The following is a 22203-nucleotide window of genomic DNA, read 5'->3' as shown; positions in this document are numbered from 1 at the left end:
TATTGTTGTAAGTACTTCTTCAATGTGCTTAACCAGGTACCTTCAGGTCGGTGAGGATTTTTTCAATCCATGCTGTCACTACTACTATGCCTTCCACTGTCTCAGAGCCCAGAGATGATGCTTTGAGGGACAATTCTTTCATCACAGATTCCAACACTACAAACGTAATGGGTTTCCTTGACTTCTCTAATTTTCTTCGCTTACTAGGTGGTGACTGAAAGAAAAAGAAGGCATGTGGGAAGAAGGGAAAGTTATCCAAATAATCAAATACCATGCATTATAATGAACTCAACTAGGGACATTTCCATGGCTTCTACTACCAAATCCAGAGCCTTAAAAACACAAAGGCCTTTGCATGTTTATTTTCAATACTTAAAACAACTCTGCCAAATAGATTTATCACCTCCCCATTTTATAGAAAGGAAAACTATGATACACAGATACACAGCTCAGGGTCACATAGCTAGCAATTTGCAGTTGGAATTGAACCACCCCAAAAACAGGTTGCCATAGGCTATCAGCATGTAACATCCTCCCATTACTAAATGTTCTTAACCTACATGTTGTGCCCAACACCAGCCTGTACAATTATTTATTTCATGGTAACTCAAAGACCCTGGGGGCACTATGTTCTCTTCTTTAAAGACCTACATGGTTTAGGGGCACCTGGGTAGCTCTGCTGGTTGAGCATCTGCCTTCGGCTCAGGTCGTGATCCCGGGGTTCTGGGATTGAGCCCCAAGTCAGGCTCCCTGCTCACCAGGGAGTCTGCTTCTCCCTTTCCCTCTGCTCCTTCCCGTTCGTACACTCTCTCTCTCTCTTTCTCAAAATAAATAAAATCTTAAATAAAATCTTTAAAAAAAAATTTTTTTTTTAAAGATTTTATTCATTTATTTGACAGAGACAGAGACAGCCAGTGAGAGAGGGAACACAGGCAGGGGGAGTAGAAGAGGAAGAAGCAGGCTCCCAGTGGAGGAGCCTGATGTGGGGCTCGATCCCATAATGCTGGGATCATGCCCTGAGCCGAAGGCAGACGCCCAACGACTGAGCCACCCAGGCGCCCCAATCGTAAATAAAATCTTAAAAAAAAAAAAACCTGCATGGTTTAAAATCGCCTATATGTAGTCTAAGTTGATACTTTGCTCAGGCTTGAAGGAAAGCAGCTGGTCAGCCACAGTCTGTGAGATCACATGCAAGGAATGACCAGGGTCACTAGGATCACATGGGCAGAAAAAGAAGCCTGCAGAATCCTGGCTACTGTTAGGACCAAGCCAACAGCTAGCTGAGCACTGCCTCTCTGCTGGAAGAGGAGATACCAGTAGTGACAACAAGAGTGGATTTAAAAGCTAGTTCCACATAACTGAAGACTGTCATCTTCAGATTTCAAGCATAGGAGTGAATTATACTCTACCCACTAGAGGGACTCAAGTTCAATTTTAAAAACTAAATGGCATTGCTGTATTTGAGACTTATTTTTCTAAAGTAAAAATTTACTAATTTTTTAATGGTTCTAGCTAAGACCAGACATATTATGAACACTTTGTTTTAAGAAACAGACCTGTACCTGTTGGCAAAATTTATCAAAACTTTAAAAAATTAAGATAATTAAGGGTCAAAATGAGCAGATAAAGATTATAAGAAGAAGGCTCATAAAGAGAAAACACCTTAGTCAGCTTTGAAGACCTTTTCCTGCAAAAGGCAGCCCTTCGGTGATGGTGTCGCTAACTGCAGCTCCACCTGGAAACACGGAACTCGTGCGTATACACGCACAGTCAGGTCCACTTACTGGGTGAGGCCTTGTACGAGCTAACCAGCAACTCCACACCTCATAAATACACAACAAAACAGCCAGCTTTTTCTATGCTAGAAAACTCCTAGCTCATATTTCTAGGAAATAATCTACGTTTTCCCTTTATACCACAAATTAACTAAAAATAAATAAATAAATAAGTAAATAAATAAATAAATAAAATTAAAGAACACTAGAAAACAAGCTTAGAAGAAAAGGACCAGGGGTGCCTGGGTGGCTCAGTCCCTTAAGTGTCTGCCTTTGGCTCCGGTCATGATCTCAGGGTCCTGGGAAGGAGCCCTCTGCTGCTCAGCAGGGGGTCTGCTTCTACCCCTCCCTCTGCCCCTCCCCCTGCTTGTGTGCTCTCATGCACACTCTTCTGTCAAATAAAATCTTTAAAAAAAAAAAAAAGATTTTATTTACTTATTTGACAGAGAGACAGCCAGCGAGAGGGAACACAAGCAGGGGGAGTGGGAGAGGAAGAAGCAGGCTCCTAGCAGAGGAGCCCGACACAGGGCTTGATCCCAGGACCCTGGGATCACGTCCTGAGCCGAAGGCAGATGCTTAAAAACTGAGCCGCCCGGGCGCCCCATAAATAAATAAAATCTTAAAAAAAAAAAAAAAAAGGGACCAAAAACAAAGGGCACATATATGACTAAGAACCTACTCTTGAAAAATGAATCGTGGAGTCAAAGCTCTGAGTCTGAACTTGTTCAATTAATGTTTCAGACACGATGAGACAAATTCATATTGATATTAACACAGAAGTATTGTTATTACTCAATCACCCAGCATAAGAAAGATAATTTCTACAGTCTACTGAGAGTCTAACACTTTTCACTAAGAAGCTTAAGATGTGATTATTAAACTGGAGAGGAAGAAAGTTCATGGTCTGTAGAAGGGGGATGGGGGACAAGAACCAGAGTCCCCATTCCACTTCCAACATCCAAGGCTGTTACTGTAGAAGGTCACTGTAACAGGATCATCCCGGACAGCCCACTCAACACACCAAAGATCACCGAGAAATATGACCAAAAGGACAGCGCCTCATATCTCTTCTTACAGAGATGGTAATCATTTGTGCTTAAATTCCAACGAGCCAAGTGAAGATATTGCTGTTTCTCAATCTGCCATGCTAGAGCTGGCCTACAACACTCTTTCTTCAAAAAAAAGAAAGGACTCATCATCATTTCTAGAACTTAAAAGGAGAGAAATGCGTTCTCACCGAACGTAACAAGAGCTCTATCATGGATCCACTTTCCAAGTTCTGAGGAAGTCAGAAATAACAAAATATACCCTATTACTCCAGGATGAAAATGAAAACTTCTGTATCTCAAATACAGCTCCTTTACCTGGCATCGTGGCCCCAGTTTTTCATATATAATGGCCAACTAATAGATCTGGTACATCTGAATATTTTTAGTGAATTGCTTCAAAGATTTTACTTACTTACTTACTTGTGGGGAGAGAGAGAGGGAGGGAGCGCACGCGCATGCGCACGCAGGGAGATGGGCAGAGGCAGAGAATCTCAAGCAGACTCCCTGCTGAGCGCAGAGCCAGTTGGGATCCATCCCATGACCCCGTTACAAACTCCCAACTAAGGAAAACCTCCCAAAGAATCCAAAAGCTACATGAAATCATTAAGTTCCCCTCGGATCTGCAGGAAAAGAAGGGAGTCATTCACTAGAGGTCTGCTGAGCATGCAGCCACAGCCTCCTCGTTTTGACAAAGCAACCTCCAGAATGGTCTTGAGGGGAAAGGAGTACTCTTGCTCTTGGCCACTGCAGTGGAGTCCCTGCTGTTCTGCTGTACTCTGCATGGCTGCTGCCCGCACCCCCGCGCCCCACCAAACAAGCTGAATGCCTGGGAGCTGTGATTCTCCACAGGCTCTCACTACCGGAGGAACAGAGCCGAGGGCCAACAGTGACACCTGACTAGAATATAGACAGGGGGTGTGTGGGGAAGGACAGCCAGACTACCTTACCAACTATGCCTTACTTAATGTTTATCAGCTCTGATGCCATGAAGTGGATTGAGTATTTTGTTGTCTAAGGGTATAACTTCCTTATTAACAGTTCAGTGGGCATATCATTATTGCTATCTCAATCTAACAGGTTACTGTTTAAAATGTCCCGAAATTGGGCACCTGGCTGGCCGGCTGAGTCAATAAATAAAGCATGTGACTCTTTATAATTATTATTATTATTTTTTGAAGATTTTATTTATTTGAGAGAGAGAGCAGGAGAGCAGGGGGGAAGAGTAGAAGGAGAGGGAGAAGCAGGCTCCACACCCAGCAGGGAGTCTGACATGGGGCTTGAGCCCAGGACCCCAGGATCACCACCCGAGTCCAAGGCTGACTGACCCACCCAGGTACCCTGTGACTTTTTTTTAATGATTTTTTAAAAAGATTTTATTTGTCAGAGAGCAATCAAGCGCATAAGCAGGGGGAGCGGCAGGCAGAGGGAGAAGCAGGCTCCCCGCTGAGCAAGGAGCCTGATGCGGGGCTCAATCCCAGGACCCAGCAATCATGACCTAAGCCAAAGGCAGATGCTTAACCGACTGAGCCAGCCAGGCGCCCCATGACTTTTTTAAAAAATGACTTTATTTTTAAGTAGTCTCTACACCCAATGTGGGGCTTGAACTCACAGCCCTGAGATCAAGAGTCGCATGCTCTACCGACTGAGCCAGCCAGGCACCCCAAAGACCATGTGACCCTTGATCTCGGGGGTTGTGAGCTCAAGTCCCACACTGGGTGTAGAGATTACTTAAAAAAAAAAAAATAATAAAATAAAATGTCCTAAAGTCATCCCTGGGATGATATATGTAATAACAGTAAAAAGTGAACTGAGTGAGGAGGCAAGGCGATGGGCGTGGCGGGTGCCAGCGAGAGCTGTTGGCCCCAGGCACAAGTGTCCCACCTCGTCTCCTTCAGCACAACCCACCAACTCCACAACAAATCTCTGAGTAATGAAGAAAACCTGAAACTGTTTGGGAAATACAACAATCCAAATGGCCATGGACACAATTATAAAGTTGCGGACACAGTGCATGGAGAGATTGATCCTGTTACAGGAATGGTTATGAATTTGACCGACCTCAAAGAGTACATGCAGGAGGCAACTGTGAAGGCCCTTGATCATAAGAATCTGGATCTGGATGTGCCATACTTTGCAGATGTTGTAAGCATGACAGAAAATGTAGCTGTATATATCTGGGAAAACCTCCAGAAAGTTCTTCCTGAGTTCTTTATAAAGTAGAAGTATATGAAACTGACAATAATATTGTTGTCTATAAAGGAGAATTGCTTTTAGGGGTTAATACTGTAGAAATACTAATTTCTTTCTATTAAGACTATTAAGAAGTCATCAATCCTTGTTATTCCTCCACATTGTGTTCCAGACTGACTGAAATCGTTGTATGTAAGACCTGTTGTGAATTCAAACCTATCTTAAAAGCAAACTTGTAAAACAAACAAACAAATACAAAAAACAAAACAGTAAAAAGTAAAGCAAGGGGGAGAAAAGTCTATGTAAAATGCTATCTAAGAAGGGGTGGTTTTATTATTTCTTTTTAACATGTTTTTTTTGGCGGGGAGGGGCACCTGAGTGGTTGGTTAAGCAACCGAATTTTGATTTTGGCTCAGGTCATGATCTCAGGGTTGTGGGATCAAGCCCTAAGTCAGGCTCCGCCCTGGGCAGGCTCCACCCTGGGCATGGAGCTTCTCTCTCCCCCTCTGCCCCTCTCCCCAGATAAACAAATACTATCTTCTTTTTTTTTTTCTTAAAGTAATAGCCACACCCACCATGGGGCTCAAACTCATGATCCCAAGATCAAGAGTCACATGCTCTTCCAACTAAGCCAATCAGTCGTGGGCCTGAAACCTACATGTATACTTTCTATGTTAAAACACACACACACACACACACACACACACACACACACACACGAAGGATAAATTATAATGACCCACAGAGCAGTGAAGGACTATGATGTTTCAAAGAGACAAGAGAAGCCAGACTACTGACTATACCTTTTTTTTAAAATTTAACTTTGAAACCATGTATCTTTCACAATTACAAAATTAAATAGCTCACAAAAAGGAATCTCTATGAAATGAAACAAATGAACCTACTAACTGTGTATGGGCTTGGTGGCACAAACCTACAAAGAAACATTCCAAATGACTTTAAAATCCATCTGGAGACAGTCCCCAAGGACAAGAGAAATGAAAAAAAGAAAAATAGTTATTTTCACAAATCATTTTGTTGATGGTAATGTTAATTTTGAGATTGCTGAAAGACATGAACAGACATTTCTCCAAAGACATACAAATGGCCAAAAGATACATGAAAAGATGCTCAACATCACTCAGCATCAGGGAAATGCAAATCAAAACCACAATGAGATACCACCTCACACCAGTCAGAATGGCTGAAATTATCAAGTCATGTTGGTGAGGATGAGGAGAAAGGGGAACCCTCTTACACTGTTGGTGGGAACGCAAGCTGGTACAGCCACTCTGGAAAACTTGAAAATAGAGCTACCCTATGACCCAGCAATTGCACTATTGGGTATTTACCCCAAAGATACAAATGTAGTGAGATCCAAAGGGGCAAGTGCACCCCAGTGTTTCTATAACAGCCATGTCCACAGTAGCCAGACTATGGAAAGAACCCAGGTGTCTGTCGACAGATGAATGGATAAAGATGATGTGGTACACACACACAATGGGATACTACTCAGCCATCAAAAAAATTTGAAGTCTTGCCGTTTGCAATGATGTGCATAGAACTAGAGGGTATTATGACAAGCAAAATAAGTCAATCAGAGAAAGACAATCATTGCATGATCTCACTGATATGTGGAATTTAAGAAACAAAACAGAGGATCATAGGGGAAGAGAGTTAAAACTAAAACAAGATGAAACCAGAGAGAGAGACAAACCGTAAGAAACTGTTAATCACAGGAAACAAACTGAGGGTTGCTGGGGTGGGGGGATGGTGATGGACATTAAGGAAGGTATATGATGTAACGAGCACTGGGTTTATACGAATCACTGACCTCTACCTCTGAAACCAATAATACATTACAGGTTAATTAGCTGCATTTAAATTTTAAAAATCATTACAGATTAAAAAAAAAACTTTTCAAAACTGCTGTGGTGAATTGTGGGTCAAAACAAATAATTATGTTAGCGTGGTTGAGGACTAGCCTGACTTTTTAGAGCCCCCAGTTTCCTCATCTAGAAAGTGGGGATAATACCATCTACTCTCACTTGACTGTGGTCAGGTTCAAATAAAAATGACATTAACGTGTGTGATGCATTCAAACAACAACAAAGACCAGTGCTTCAAATCTGTTACACCTATTAATGATCTGTTCACAATGTTGCACCTTAGTACAAATCCTACACCATTCCTTTTAACATCAAAGAAAACTTACCGAGCACCAGTCAGATACTGACAACAACTCCATGAAGTCAGCTCTGACTAGCCCAGCCAGAACTGCTTCCATTTTGGGAACTCCCTAACTCCCGACCAGTCAAATTCAGCACTTACTCCGATATAATTCTGTAGCAATGCTATATGTGTGTTTCCCACTCACGAAACTTGTCCTTGTAAGGACGGAAAATGGTGTCTTTTCTTCAGTATTATCACAATGAAGGTCATATGGAGTAAGATTAGTAACTAAGAAAAGAGTCCTTCTGGACTCCGGCTCTGGTTTTGCTCAAAAGCTCAGCTCCTTAATCATTGCACCTGTTTTACAGCCTATTGTATAGCCTGGTATAGTACTGGTTTTCAAACCATTTAACAGCAGAATCCTTTCGAGAAATAAAATCAATACATAATATCAGTGCAAGCAGATCAGCTCTGGTTAAAATAAGAGCAAGGCCTGAAGTACCAACCTGACATCTGCCCCCAGATGTCATCCCCCTGTGGCACCCTATACAGAATCCCTAATCTATCTAGAACCAGTGTGAATACCTATGCAGTAGTTAAGGACAGTATTGTCAGGAGACCCCACTCTGACACTAACAAGGTTACCCGATTAATTTGACCCCTTCCCTCCCTCTGCTTTCCAAAAGCCCTCTAGTTTTACTCCCTAGGCAGGAAAGTCTCCAGGCTTAAAGGAAATGTCTTGAACACTCAGGGGGATAATTTTTTTAAAACCAGAGTTCCAGGGATATACAACTTACTGGGGCCACACTATTTTTCCTTCTTATTTTAACAAGTGTTAAACTTCTGAAAGCAAAGCAAAGCTAAATAACACCCTGAGCAATTAGAGGAGAAGCTGGGACAAAGAGGCATTCTACCTAGAATGCTTGTTAAATTTGTAAAGAACTGTCCTCACAATATGCTTCCTTACATTCATCATCAGTCAGGAATGATTGTACAAAAATTCTATCAACACTAGGACTCATCTTTTTGTTGCTAAAATAAATCCAGACAAGAGCAACGGACCTAGTGTAGGCACTTGAATCAGAATTTTTTTTAGCATTCAGGACCAACAAAAACAGAGTCAGTGGGCTAAGATAAGTGAAAACAGACGTTGCCATAGTAACTTGCACATCTACCCTAAAAAGGCAGGAGTGGGGGTGGGGTGGGGAAGTAGGTCAATATTTCTACTTAACTAGCTCTAGTCCTTGGCTTCCTCTCATTGAAAGCAGCACCCTCCTATCTCCCCATTCCTAACGGAAGCAAGTGGGGGGAAAGTCAGATGAGCATCTCAAAACACAAGGGGTGGGGAGAGGTGCAGGTGGAGGAAAGGAGAACCAAGAGGACAGCCCACAGAAAACCTTACCAGTGCCCTGGGACTACCCCTGGGAAAGCAGCTGCTGATCAAGGGAACCAGTGCTAAGAAACTGTTGCTGGGTTACTGCAAATCAGAAATTGCCATTTTCCCTGTAGCAGTTTGAGTGCACCTAATGGAACACTTGGGAATGCATTATCAACAGCTTTGGATTGAGGGTAGCGGTGGGGAGGGAGTACTCTGGCATGGGAGAAACCTGAGGCCCTTTGCAAGAGGCATTCTTTGATGGATAAAACTAGGAATAGGGCTCAAGGATGGCCTAAAAGACAGGGAGGGAGAAGATTCCTTTTCAAAATAAGCTGATTCTGCTAACACAGAAACACAGTGCCCTTTGATATTTTGATCTGAAACAGCTACTAATCCAAGAGGGCAAAGGTGACTCTGGGCTCTGAGATGGCACGGAAAGTGCCCGAGCCCATTATAAGCTCTTCATCTGCAGTGCCAACAAATGTGGAAAGCAGGTTAAACAGGAAGCACTTGGAAACAGGCACAGTTCCACTTTCCTGCAACTGTTAGAATCTGCACAAGGATAACCTAGGGCATTACTAATGCTTTTAACAATTTGGTGTGAAAGCCCTAATATTCTAGAAAATGACAGAAAGGATAACTCTATAGGGAGGTAAAAAAAATTAGAACCATCTTTTTAACCAGTGAACATTTCAAACACTAACCTCTAGTTTCCCTACTGCATTGTACAGAGGTGGGTATAGACTTCCACATGATAGGTCATTCAGATCTGACTGGGAGACTTTTCTTTCTTGCTTGCTTGCTTTTTCTTTCTTTTTTAAGATTTTATTATTTATTTGTCAGAAAGAGAGAGCACAAACAGGGGGAGTGGCAGGCAGAGGGAGAAGCAGATTCCCGGCTGAGCAAGGAGCCCAATGCGGAACTGGATCCCAGAACCCTGGGATCATGACCTGAGCCAAGGCAGACCCTTAACCGACTGAGCCACCCAGGTGCCCCAGGGAGACTTATTTCAACCCAGCAGCACACCTAGTAGCAGAGTGCAGAAAGGACAGACTCAGTTTTAAATCTGAGTCCATGTATTCAGAAACATCTGCAAACTGTCCCCTTGTAGTTCTACACATGTCTCTACTCTGCAATGAGAGAAGGGCTAGAGGCTCAAACACAGCAACATTTAAAGATGACTTGAAAGATCAAGTGCAACTAATAAGCCTTTGGGAGAAGAGCACCCAGAACAAGCACATTGTATGGAGAGAGGATCAGAAACCTGAAGGACCAGGTACCAGGCCTCCACAAATACTACAGGAAGAGGGAGCACAGCGCTGAGCAATGTGTGCATAAACTTAAGATGGGAGGCTCCAGGAAACAAGGTTGATTGCTCTTGGGGAGGAACTGTGAGAACAAACAGATGCTACTCTATTACCACCTCTCAGTACAGCCCAGAAAAATCATTCAGTCTGACCAGTTCAGAAGTATTTTTCCTTGACATGCAATAGCACAGAGGACAAAGAGAAGTTTGCAGAACAAATTATTTTTTAAAACATTCTATTCCAGGGGCTCAGTCGGTTGGGCACCTGCCTTCGGCTCAAGTCATGATCCCAAGACCCTGGGATTGAGCCCCACATCGGGTTCCCTGCTCAGCAGGGAGTCTGCTTCTCCTTGTCTGCCCCTCCCCCTCTGTGCTCTCTCCCCCTCTCAAAATAAATAAATAAAATCTTAAACAAAAACATTCTATTCCAGAAAATGTTCAAGCTTAAGCATATGCAAAGTAGAGAGACTAGAACAATGACCTATCACCCAGCTTCAAAACTGACCGATATTTTAGTGGTAATTTTATTTTACTTATTTTTTTTAAAAAGATTTTATTTATTTATTTGACAGAGAGAGAGACAGCCAGCGAGAGAGGGAACACAAGCAGGGGGAGTGGGAGAGGAAGAAGCAGGCTCATAGCGGAGGAGCCTGATGTGGGGCTCGATCCCATAACGCAGGGATCACGCCCTGAGCCGAAGGCAGATGCTTAACATCTGTGCCACCCAGGCGCCCCTAGTGGTAATTTTAAAGCTAACAGAGAACCTTTTACTCGAATGATCCCTAAGTGTTACATATCAAAAGCCTGCAACCGCAAATAGCAATTTCTGTATTCACCAATAACCCAGGAGACAGCTACTCCATGAAAGCATCAGTATAAAGGAAAATAAACAGACTTCAATTTCAATTCTTTAGGAATATCCAACAGAATAATTATACCTGCAAGGTATTTCTACAGATTATATTCCCTGAATTTTTAATTCCCAAAAGACACATTTCTAATTCATTTATACCTGCTGAGCAAGAATCACTGTGTTGCACAAATCCAGAGAAAGGCTCTATGGTCACCACAGTCAGCCTTCTAGGACTGTGTCCTGTTTCACAACCACTTCCCATTCCAAAATAAGCATTTGGGGCAAACTTCAGGGAAACCTAGGCAGTACAGATTTAGTTCATTCGTGACCTACTAAAACCCACCATGTGCTGGCATTTGGAGGAGCTAAAGCGAAGCCTCTACTTACTGGTACTGTAACATCGTCATAAAAACTCCAAGCTAAAGCCCATCTCATTGTCCGACCTTGACAGAATTCAGTGTGGGTGACTTTAGGAACCTGAAATCAATAAACATGTAATCTCACCAAACTGAAGTAATTCTACCAGTATGTTTTGGGTTGCTGCCTCATGTTAATTATGCATTGGTTTTTTTTTTTTAAATCAGTTAATAAACACTACTATCCCAAAACAGTTATGCATAGCTATCTAATAATCAACGAAAAAATTATCTCTCAACAAAGTTGTGGTTTTTTTCCTCTTCTATAATTAGAGAGAATTCAGAGTTTAGGTCTGAAGGTCCAAATATTCAAAACACCCAAATAACACGTAACAGCTTTTCAAAGAACCACTGGTAAATGATTCGAATGGTTTTTTTTCTTTTCTTTTCTTTTTGGAAAGAGAGCCACCAAAGCCTAGCTAGATACAGCTATGCATTCTTCTTTTTGTCTATCAGATTTTAGGGGGGAAAATGAAACTACTTTGTGGCTATTAGAATTTTAACAAAGAAACGGTGTGATAGGGAAAACAGGATGGGTACAATGTCTGAGAGAAACCAGAAATCAGCAACTTGGTTCCAGCACTGACCACACATTTGATCTCCTTCTCTGAAAAGTCATCTGGGCTCATGCTTACTTGTGCCCAAACACCATAAACTGGGAGAGGAGTCAGGGGCAGTATTAATTTGCCACCTGCTTTTCAAAAGAGAATCAAGGGGCTGAATTCATGTGGACTGCACCATAAAGGGAAGTACACTTGAATGACTATCATTCTAGTTCTAGCTGATCTTTGATAACTAGATATGTGACCCAGAACAAGCCCCTTAACTTATGTAACCTTCAGTTTTTGCACTCTTAAAGGAGTCAGATGTGGAGTGAGTGGCAGGTAGAACCAGGTTTTTTTATTTCTGGTATCTCTCTGACATTGCACTCATCCTGTTTTCCCCCATCTTTTTTCTCTGTCATAACTGTCAAAGAAGTCCTTTTAAAAATAATTTATAAAAAGCCTATTTTAATTTTACAAAATTAAAAAATAAAAATAAAACAAAAAAACACACTTAAAGTTTTAAGGTACAAAGCAAAGTTCCATACTCTACCTACCAACAGAGGAGATGTACCAGAACAGTAATGACAAAGACTTACCCCTTGTATGCGAAGTTCTTCCTTCAGAGGAGCCAGGCTGCATTTTTTCCCCAGCATACAGCTATACCACCTAGGAAAAAAAAATCAGAGAAGTAAAACACATGGTTACATTTTTTAATTAAGCATTTTTCACATGAACAAAATGAGAACTGCAAAAAAAATCTGCCTTAAGTTACAAGTAACAATAACAAAAATTGTATTTAGACAAAGAGCAAACCTAGCAAAGGAAAACAAAGGCACCTGGGTGGCTCAGTCGGTTAAGCATCTGCTTCAGCTCAGGTCCTGATCCTGGGGTCTTCGGATCAAGTCCCGTGTGGGGCTCCCTGCTCAGTGGAGAGTCTGCTTCTCCTTCTGCCCCTCCCCCACCCAGCTCATGCTCTCTCTCACATAAATAAAATCTTAAAAAAAAAAAATAATAATTTTAAAAAAGGGAAAACAAGCCCAAAGCAACTTAAAAAAACCAAAAACCCACTTAGCCTCTCCAATGATTCAGGGCTGCACATATTTGGAAAAATAGTGAAAAAGAGAGGAGAGGTTTCTCCTATGACACTCAGAATAAAGGCCATTTAGCTCTAGGACAGAAATCAGTTAATAAATAACAATAAAAACATGTATACCTGAAACTACTACAATACTGTATGTCAAATTATACCTCAACTAAAAAAAGTATAAACACCCCCCTATACCATTCTAATAAAAATTGTAAAATCTGGCATGGACCTACACTTTGAGATGGCCTCACCTACAAACAATTTAAGGATATGCATTAGTGTTTCAAAAGAATATGAAATCAGTTTCTTCGGGGGAGAAGATGGAGGGAACTGGTTAAAAGGTAAATAGAATTTAGCCTATGAAAGGTTAACTACTATGCTTTCTATCACGACCAACTAGGAAACTTGGCAAAATATGTGTAACAATTGTTTTTCAGACTAACTGCAGTGAAGACCCATAATCTCTAGGGGAGAAACAAACCAGGTGAGTCCCATAACTGACAGAGCTTACTGCCTGAAGGAAATTTCCAAGCAGCAATGTAGGGAAAGGAAACTCAAACAGAGCCCAATAATCTTGAATTGGTGAGCGAGAGACTGGATTTCAAAGGCCCAGGCAGTAAGGAGTTTTTGAAGAGCAAAACACGAGAGGAAGGACTTGCATAGAGAGAGAATTCTGGGCATCTGCAGAAAAGTTTCCTGGAATATTCTGCAGAATAAGGATTTGCACCTGTGTAGTGGAACTCCATGAGACTAGGAAAAGAATTCCCAGAGGGGCCCCTGAGTGGCTCGATCAGTTAAGCATCCAACTCCTGATTTCGGCTCCGGGACCTGAGACCAAGCCCTGTGCTGGGCTCCACACTCAGCAGGGAGTCTGCTTAAGGATTCTCTCCCCCTCTCCCCCTACATTCTCTTTCTAAAATAAATAAATCTTTTTTTGAAGATTTTTATTTATTTATTTGACAGCGAGACAGCGAGAGAGGGAAAACAAGCATGGGGAGTGGGAGAGGGAGAAGCAGGCTTCCCGCTGAGCAGGGAGCCCGACGCGGCGCTCAAACCCAGGACCCTGGGATCATGACCTGAGCCAAAGGCAGATACTTAACGACTGAGCCACCCAGGTGCCCCTAAAATAAATAAGTCTTTAAAAAAAAAAATTCCCAGAAAGCAATAGCTAAACAATTCCTGGAGTCCAGACATAGCTAGACTAGTCTGCAGTTCTACTGGCCAGAGCAGAAAGCCCTTGTTAATAAAAGGGGCATCTATCTAGTGAAGTCCTAGAAAGGATACTGCTTTGTCATAAGTCTAGAGGCTATTCTATATTTACCCTAATGAAGCTTAAAAGTAAAAGTCAAAAGGATCAAAGATTACAAGTAACTTAAGTAAACATCAGAATCTGACATTCTTTAAGGGAACACGATGAAACATAAGATTTGCAATGTCTAGCATGCAATAAAAAATGACCAGATATTAAAAGCAGGAAAATTATTTGCAACCAGGATAAAAAAAATTAATCATTAGGAACAGATCAAGAAACAAGAGATGATGAAATTAGCAAATCATGACATTAAAACAGCTCTCAGAAATATGTTCCGTAACAGAACATGGAAATGTGAGGAGCATGAGGGAAGATATAAAAACCAACCGAATGGAACTCCTAGACATGAAAATTATGACACCTAAAATGAAAGATTCACTGGATGGGATTAACAACATACTAGACTCTGCAAAAGAAAAGACCTGGGAAGACACAGCAGTAGAAACTATCCAAAGTAAAGCAAATGGGAAAAAAAGACTGAAAAAAAAAATCATAAAGCACCTGTGAGCTGTGGGACAGTATCAAGCAGCACACATTAAGTGGTGTTTCAGAAAAGGGGTATAATAATCACTAATTAGACTAGAAAACAGTAACAAGAGAATCATAGTTTTCTTAAACATTTAAATCTTATATAAAATGTTTAAAAGTATGATGACACTGGGAATGATGTCCACCCTCCACTTCTATTCAAAATTGTACGAGAGATTCTAGTCAGTACAATGAAGTGATAAAATGCATACAGACTGAAAAGAAAGAAAACTATCTTTCTTAACAGAAGACATGATCATCTATGTAGAAAATTCTTTGAAATCTAGGGAAAAGCTACTAGAATAAATGAATTCAACAAGGTCACAGGATAAAAGCTCAATATAAAATCAGCTGTATTTCCTTACAGTAGCAATACATAACTAGAAATTAAAATTTAAAAATTCAATTTACAATAACTTCAAAATACATAAAATACTTAAGAATAAAATTAACATAATATGTGCAAGAAAACCATCAAACACTGCTGAAAGAATTCTAAGATCTAAATAAAAAAAAAACTATACCATGTTGGGATGGAAGATTTAACATTGTTAAGCTATCAGTTCTCTCCAATTTGATCTATAAAATAAATAAAATCACAACCAAAATCCCAGTAGGCTTTTTCATAGAAATTGATAAACTGATTCTAAAATTTATATGGAAGTGAAAGATTTTGAAGAGCCAAAACAATTTTTTGGAAAAGAACAACAGAATTGGAGGACTGACACTACTGAATTCAAGACTTATTATAAAGCTCTGATATCAAGACAATATGGTATGGCATAAATACAGACATACAGATCAAGAGAATGGAATATAGTCCAGAAACAGACTCACTTATATGATCAGCTTATTTTAAAAACCAAGGTACCCAAAGCTTACTTTTCAAAAGACACTGTTATAAAAAAAAGAAAGGCAAACCACAGACTGGGAGGAAATACTTGCAAAACACATCTGATAAAGGGCTTGTATCCAGCGTATATAAGGAGCTCCTACAACTTCGTAAGATTAATAAACAGAAAAAAGAGATACAGGGAGACTTCTAGTTTCTAGTCCAACATTTAAGAAGTTGGAAGTCGCTACACTGTTTAAGTAAACCATCCGAAAAACAAACAACTGTTCCTAGATCCATCACAGAAGCAACTCAGATTGTTGCTGCCTCTAAAATTAGAGAAGCAACTGCCTCTAAAATTAGAGAGACCAACAGGTAAATATAAAGAATTACAACTCACCAGAGCAGAAATCCAGGAGAAAACTGCCATGGGAATCAGTGCTAAGCTACGGAAACCTGAATTGTAACTGACAAATTGCTGGAGACTCAGCATGGACAAGTTTGAGAAATAAAAATCCCAGGAGGACTCCATCATCAGGACCCCAAACTTCTGTGAATTCTACCTCCAGGCGCTTGACCAGGTTCTCAGTGAATATGGGAGAAAAAAATCTCTGTGCTTCCCTCAGGGAAAGGAAAAAAGGGGTAATTCTGAAATAAGCTAGAGCATCCTGTCCTTAACAAGGCCTGACCTCAAGAGAAACTAGTTAACCAGATCCTAGCCTGCTGCGGTATGTCAGAACCTAACTGACCTAGGAGAATGGCATCATCCGACTCCAGCCTACTCTAGCAATCCTGTCCCAACAAGGAGAGGGGGAGGAGGTAAGAAGGGACTAAGAAGCATGTGCGAAGTTTACAATCCAGAGGCATACAGGCTCGCTAAAAGACTTGCGACCTACTCATAGGACATGTTTCCCTTCTCCCCACACCTCACCACATTACAAAGGCCTATTTATGGGGGTGGGAGATTGGGATAGGCGATGATGGGTATTAAGGAGGGCACATATTGCATGGCGCACTGGGTGTTATACACAAATAATGAATCATGGAACACTGCATCAAAAACTAGGGATGTACTGTATGGTGACTAATACAACAAAATAAAAATTATTTTTAAAAAAAGAACAAAAAAACGAAGACCTATTTATATTTATAGCGGCTCCTTTCACCCAATGTATTATGTCCTTCTATCAAGAAAAAATTACAAAACATACTAAAAGGCAAAAAACAGTTTGAAGAGACAGAGCTAGCATCAGAACCATACATGGCAAGAATGTTAGAGTTATCAGACTAGGAATTTAAAACAACTATGATTAAGATGCTAATGGCTCAGGCCCCCCCGGGGTTGTTCAGTTGGTTAAATGTCTGCCTTAGGCTCAAGTCATGATCCCAGGGTCCTGGGATCGAGTCCTCCATTGGGCTCCTTGCTCAGCTGGGAGCCTGCTTCCCCCTCTGCCTGCCACATCCTCCTGCTTATGCTGACAAAAAAATAAAATCTAAAAAAAAAAAAAAAGATGCTAAAGGGTTCTAATGGATAAAGCAGATGGCATGCAAGAATAGATGAGCAATGTAAGCAGAGAGATGGGAAGTCTAAAAAAGAACCCAAAAGAAAGGCTAGAGGTCACAAACACTTTAACAGAAAGAAAGAATTCCTTTGTGGGCTCAAAAGTAGACTGGACACAGCTGAAGAAAGAATCTCTGAGTCTGAGGATATATCTCAACAGAAACAGCCAGAAGTGAAAAGCAAAGAGAAAAGGCACAGGAAAACAAACAACAACAAAAACCCAGAATACAATATCCAGGAACTGTGCGACAACTACAAAAGGTGTAAAATATATGGGACTGGAATTCCAGAAGAAAAAGAAAGGCACAGAAAAAATATCTGAAACAATATTTACTAAGAATTTCCCCCAAATTAATGTCAGGCACCAAACCATAGATTTGGGAAGCTAAGAGATCACTGAGCAGGTAAAATCCCAAAGAAAATTACACCTAAGTTAGGCATATGATTTTCAAAATATGGAAAATCAAAGATAAAGAAAAAAATCCTGAAAGAAGCCAGAGGGAAAAAGCTACATTATTTATAGAGGAACAAAGGAAAGAATTACATCAAACTTCTCTTAAGAAACCATGCAAGCAAGAAGAGAGTAGAGTGAAATGTTTAAAATGTTGAGAGGGGAAAAAACCCACCAACCTAGAATTCTACACCCTGCAAAACCGTCCTTCAATAGTGAAGGTGAAATAAGACTTCCTCAAAAAGGAACTGAGGGAATTTGTTGCCAGTTCCTTCTCTAGAGAACTTCTCTTGACATTTACAAAACCTTAGAAGAAGGAAAATGGTATTGGGTCAGAAACTCAAATTTATATAAAAAAAAATGAAGAACGAGGAAGAAGAAGAAAGAAGGTTAAAAAACAAAACAGGGGCGCCTGGGTGGCACAGCGGTTAAGCGTCTGCCTTCGGCTCAGGGCGTGATCCCGGCGTTGTGGGATCGACCCACATCAGGCTCTTCTGCGATGAGCCTGCTTCTTCCTCTCCCACTCCCCCCTGCTTGTGTTCCCTCTCTCGCTGGCTGTCTCTATCTCTGTTGAATAAAAAAAAAAAAAAAATTAAAAAAAACAAAACAAAACAAATCAAAACTTTTTTTTTTTTTCAGAAAAAGATTTTTATTTATTTGAGAGATAGAGTACGAGCAGGGGGAGAAGCAGACTCTCTGCTGAGCGGGAAGCCCAATGCAGGGCTCGATCGCAGGACCCCAGGATCATGACATGAGCTGAAGGCAGACACTCAATCGTCTGAGGTACCCAGGAGCCCCAAAACTTTTTATTTTTATTTTTTTGTTTTTCAAAACTTTTAAAATTCTGAATTGATGTAACAGGCACCAGTTTGTTAAAAATAACAATACAACAATGTATTTGATTATGTATGCTTACGATAGATATGTATAGATGAAATGAATGACAGCAAAGATACAAGAAACATGAGAGAATTTTTATATTTACACCAGTTTTATCAAGACATAGCGTATACAGTAAAATTCTCCAATTTTAAGTATATAATTCAATGAGTTTTGACAAATGTGTACATTACCACCACCACAAGCAAGATACGGAACATTTACATCACCCTAAAAAGTTCCCTAGTGCCCCTCTACAGTCTTTCCCCCTACCCCAGCCTCTAGTGACCACTGGTCATTCTGTCTTAATAGTTTTGCCTGTTTCAGATTCACATAAATGCAATCACACAGATTGTATCTAGCTTTGTATTGTAAAGATACTGGCAGTTTCATATGGTTCCAGCTTCATACATTAAATATAAATAAAAATCTTGTTGTTTATAGAAGTCTGAAAAATACTATTATAATGCTATAGAAACAGTTTGCACTAACCAATATTTTGTTTTCATTGTTTGCAGATGCAACAACAGGTGACTGCCCCTATTTTTGTTTAGTCATTCCGTTTTCCCTTTGAAAAGACAAATAATTGTTTTACCTAAACTACTTTAAACAAACCTGGGTAAATTTACTTAGAGCATAATCAATTTCGTTTGGTGGTTTTAAAATGTTTGGGACAAAAACGATACGCTCCCTTTAAGAAGACAGTATATAAACAGAGAAATCATTAACCAGGAATTAAAACCTTTTGGGACATTAGGAACAAGATGGAAAAAAAAAAAATTCAGAGCAATTAGTGCTCACACAGTAACAGTATAAAATAGGTTAACGCCTTTCCTGAACAGATTAGATCAGAATCACCAGAAACCAAGAAATAGCCCAGAATAGAAACAAAAGAAGATAGTATACATTTCCTCAGGAGATGAAGGAAAGTAAATATTTATATAAGTAAGTCTTCTAACAGTTAAATGTCCTTGGCAGTTAATAATGGCTTGGGAGAGTTCACCTTTCTTTTAACCCTTGCTGTAAGCTGAACACTACTGTGAATCTTTTAAGATTTAATCTCATCAATGACTTTTCTGCAGCATTTATATTTCTTAAAGGAAAAGCAGAAGTAACAGGGTGTATCAAAATTCTGAGTTGACTTCACTTCAAAAAATGCCTACCCATTAGATCCTAGCTTACTCTCGACAGGTATCTTGAGACAACTAATCAAAATGCAGGTAGAAAAAAAAAATGAACAAAAGGAAGATCTAGTTACCCAGGAGACTCTGAACCCATTATACTATTTTAATGATGAAAGTAGCACTCTACTCATAACAGCATTTAGTAATTCCTCTGAGACAGTAGCTCTCAAGAAAACTTATTTTGAAATAATTTCAAGTGTACGTAAGAGCTGCAAGATTAGTAAAAATGATTCCAGTATACTCTTCACCCTGATTCATCAATCAACATTTTCCTCCATTTGCTTCATCTGTGTTTTTTTAAAACCATTTGAGAGTTAGCTATAGACATCATCATGCCCCTTTCACCCTAAATATTTTGGCATGTACATTTTAAAAACAAGGACATTCTCCTTCATAACCACAGAACAATTATCAAACTGAGAAAATTTAACACTCACACAGTACTATTTATTATCGGGAATACAGTCCATTTTCAAATTTCACCAATTATCCTCATAATGTCCTTCATGGCAATTTTCTCCCCTGATGCAAGATCCGATCTAAGATCCTGCATTTCATTTACCTGTCAAGTCTCTTTAGTCTCCTTCAATCTGGAACAGTTCCTCATTCAGCCTTTTAAAATTTTTTTTTCCTTTCATGACCTTTATATTTCTGAAGAAATATTCTACAAAACCCCTCCAAGCTGGTTTGTCTGAAGTTTCCTCAGAGTTCGGCTGAAGCTATACATGCCGGCATAAAGAGCAGAGTGCTACTGTGTCCTGGGTGCAGCGCATCAGAGGGCCATCACCTGCTCGAGGGGGATCCCCCGCCTTCTCTACTGTAATGTTACCACATTTCTCTGTGATTGTAAGTCATCTGTGGGGAGATGCTCTGAAACTATTAACATCCTGTTCCTCTTCAAATTTTCCACTGTTGATTTTCCATCAGTTACTACAATAATGATGGGAAAACAGTGATTTTTCTAACTTTATTACTCTTTCTACATGTATTAGTTGGCATTCTACTGTAAAAAAGAACTTTTCCTCTCTCCTCTTTGCTTATTTTATTGAATGGCTTAAAACCCATTACTGTCATTATTTATTATGAAATCATATTGTCCCAGATTTGGCTCGAGGTGCCTCCTATAGCCTTTTAACATGTCATATTTTGAACACTTCCTTACTTTTTTGGTATTGTAAGACATTCCAGGCTCTTAAACTTATCCTTGCCCAGCACTGAAATCACCCATTTTTCCAAGGGGCCTGGTTCTTTTTACTGTTATTTAATTTTTATTTATTTATATTTTATTTATTTATTTATATTTATAATACATTTACACTTATTTATATTTTATTTATTTACAATAAACCAATATTTATTGGTTATTTTATTTTTATTCAATTTTTTAAAAGATTTTTTTATGCATTTATTTGAGAGAGAGAGCAAGCTTGAGCATGAGCAGGGGGGAGGGGCAGAGGGAGAGAAGAGACTCCCAGCTGAGCAGGGAGCTGGATATGGGGCTCGATCCCAGGATCCTAAGATCATGACCTGAGCTGAAGACAGATGCTTAATTGACTGAGCCAGTCAGGAGCCCCGGGATTGGTTATTTTAAAACACCAAACCTTAAACTGAAGTGTAATATAGAAAAACAGATAAAAGCAGAGGTTTGGCATTTAGGTGGCTCTGAGCATAGTCTAAAAACTTCTCCAGTTGTAGAACCTAACATTTTGCTGCCTGTAACGAGTTATCAGAATAAATGTCCCTAGACATCCAGCAGAGCAGCCCTAATGTCCACCAAATTTGAGATTTAAACTACCATGAATTACAAGTCTACATGGCTAAAAATAAACTTTTACTCTATGTTTCTCTTAAAAAGTAGTTTTAATTGTTCACACACATTTTTACATGTGCAAGAAACACTGTAACAAGGCTCTCCAAGGCAGAGGGGCCAACGCTTTACATTCTTTGGTATTCCTTTTATTTAAAAATTTAAAAAAACATTTATTTATTTGAGAGAGAGAGCGAGCACATGAGCGTAGGGATGGGCAGAGGGAGAGGGAGAAGCAGACTCCCCACCGGGCATGGAGCCCGACGCAAGGCTTGATGCAGGCTCGATTCCAGGACGCTGAGACCATGATCTGAGCCGAAATTAGACACTTAACCGACTGAGCCACCCTGGCGCCCCTTGGTATTCCTTTTTGTAATTGCCCAATGAACTAAAAATACATGCTTTTTTAATTTAACAACTCTCTTCTTCCACTTAAAGTAGAACTAACCAGTGACTACGTACTACAGGTGGATATGGCATAAAAACATAGAGCTAGCTTGTCATGGCATGAGCAACTGGACTCAACCACACTTGAAAGGCAATTAAAAATATGATACCTAAATTAAGGTGATGAAAAGCACATAATTTAATTCATTAAAAAATAATAAAGCAGCCCTTTATCCTCTGCTTATTCTTCATCTTCCTACTTTAGCAGGAAGAAAAAAATCAAAATACCAGCAACTGCCTCCTATGGAACTCACAATTAAGAAATACTCTTTTAGGTTTAAATTGAGAAAAAAAAGCTCTTCTACCTGGAGAACAGGCTAATTACTATCTATCCCCTAAAACATTTCTACCTTCTGTATCTCTGTGGTGAATTGGTACACTGGAGCAAGGGGTACATTTCTTTCTAATGACACCCCAAAAACCCCCTTTTA

The 22203-nt window shown here is 40.0% G+C and overlaps 1 protein-coding gene and 1 pseudogene across 2 annotated transcripts in view; one reads left to right on the top strand and one right to left on the bottom strand.

Moving 5' to 3' along the window:
- METTL16 (methyltransferase like 16) overlaps nucleotides 1–22203 on the bottom strand; it is a 75855-nt gene that overhangs the window by 5385 nt on the left and 48267 nt on the right. For both annotated transcript variants that reach the window (XM_002918022.4, XM_019798349.2), the window contains 3 exons: nucleotides 12281–12350; nucleotides 11111–11200; nucleotides 41–214 (listed from right to left, as the gene is read on the bottom strand). In XM_002918022.4, the coding sequence (XP_002918068.1) occupies nucleotides 41–214; nucleotides 11111–11200; nucleotides 12281–12350 (334 nt within the window). The remainder of the gene's footprint in view (nucleotides 1–40; nucleotides 215–11110; nucleotides 11201–12280; nucleotides 12351–22203) is intronic.
- On the top strand, nucleotides 4652–5136 carry LOC109489427 (annotated as a pseudogene).

Source organism: Ailuropoda melanoleuca, chromosome 13 (assembly GCF_002007445.2).
Source record: "Ailuropoda melanoleuca isolate Jingjing chromosome 13, ASM200744v2, whole genome shotgun sequence".
In the NCBI taxonomy this organism is placed as follows: Eukaryota; Metazoa; Chordata; class Mammalia; order Carnivora; family Ursidae; genus Ailuropoda; species Ailuropoda melanoleuca.
Note: the sequence above shows the minus strand (reverse complement) of the source record. Positions and strands in the feature narration are given on the sequence as shown.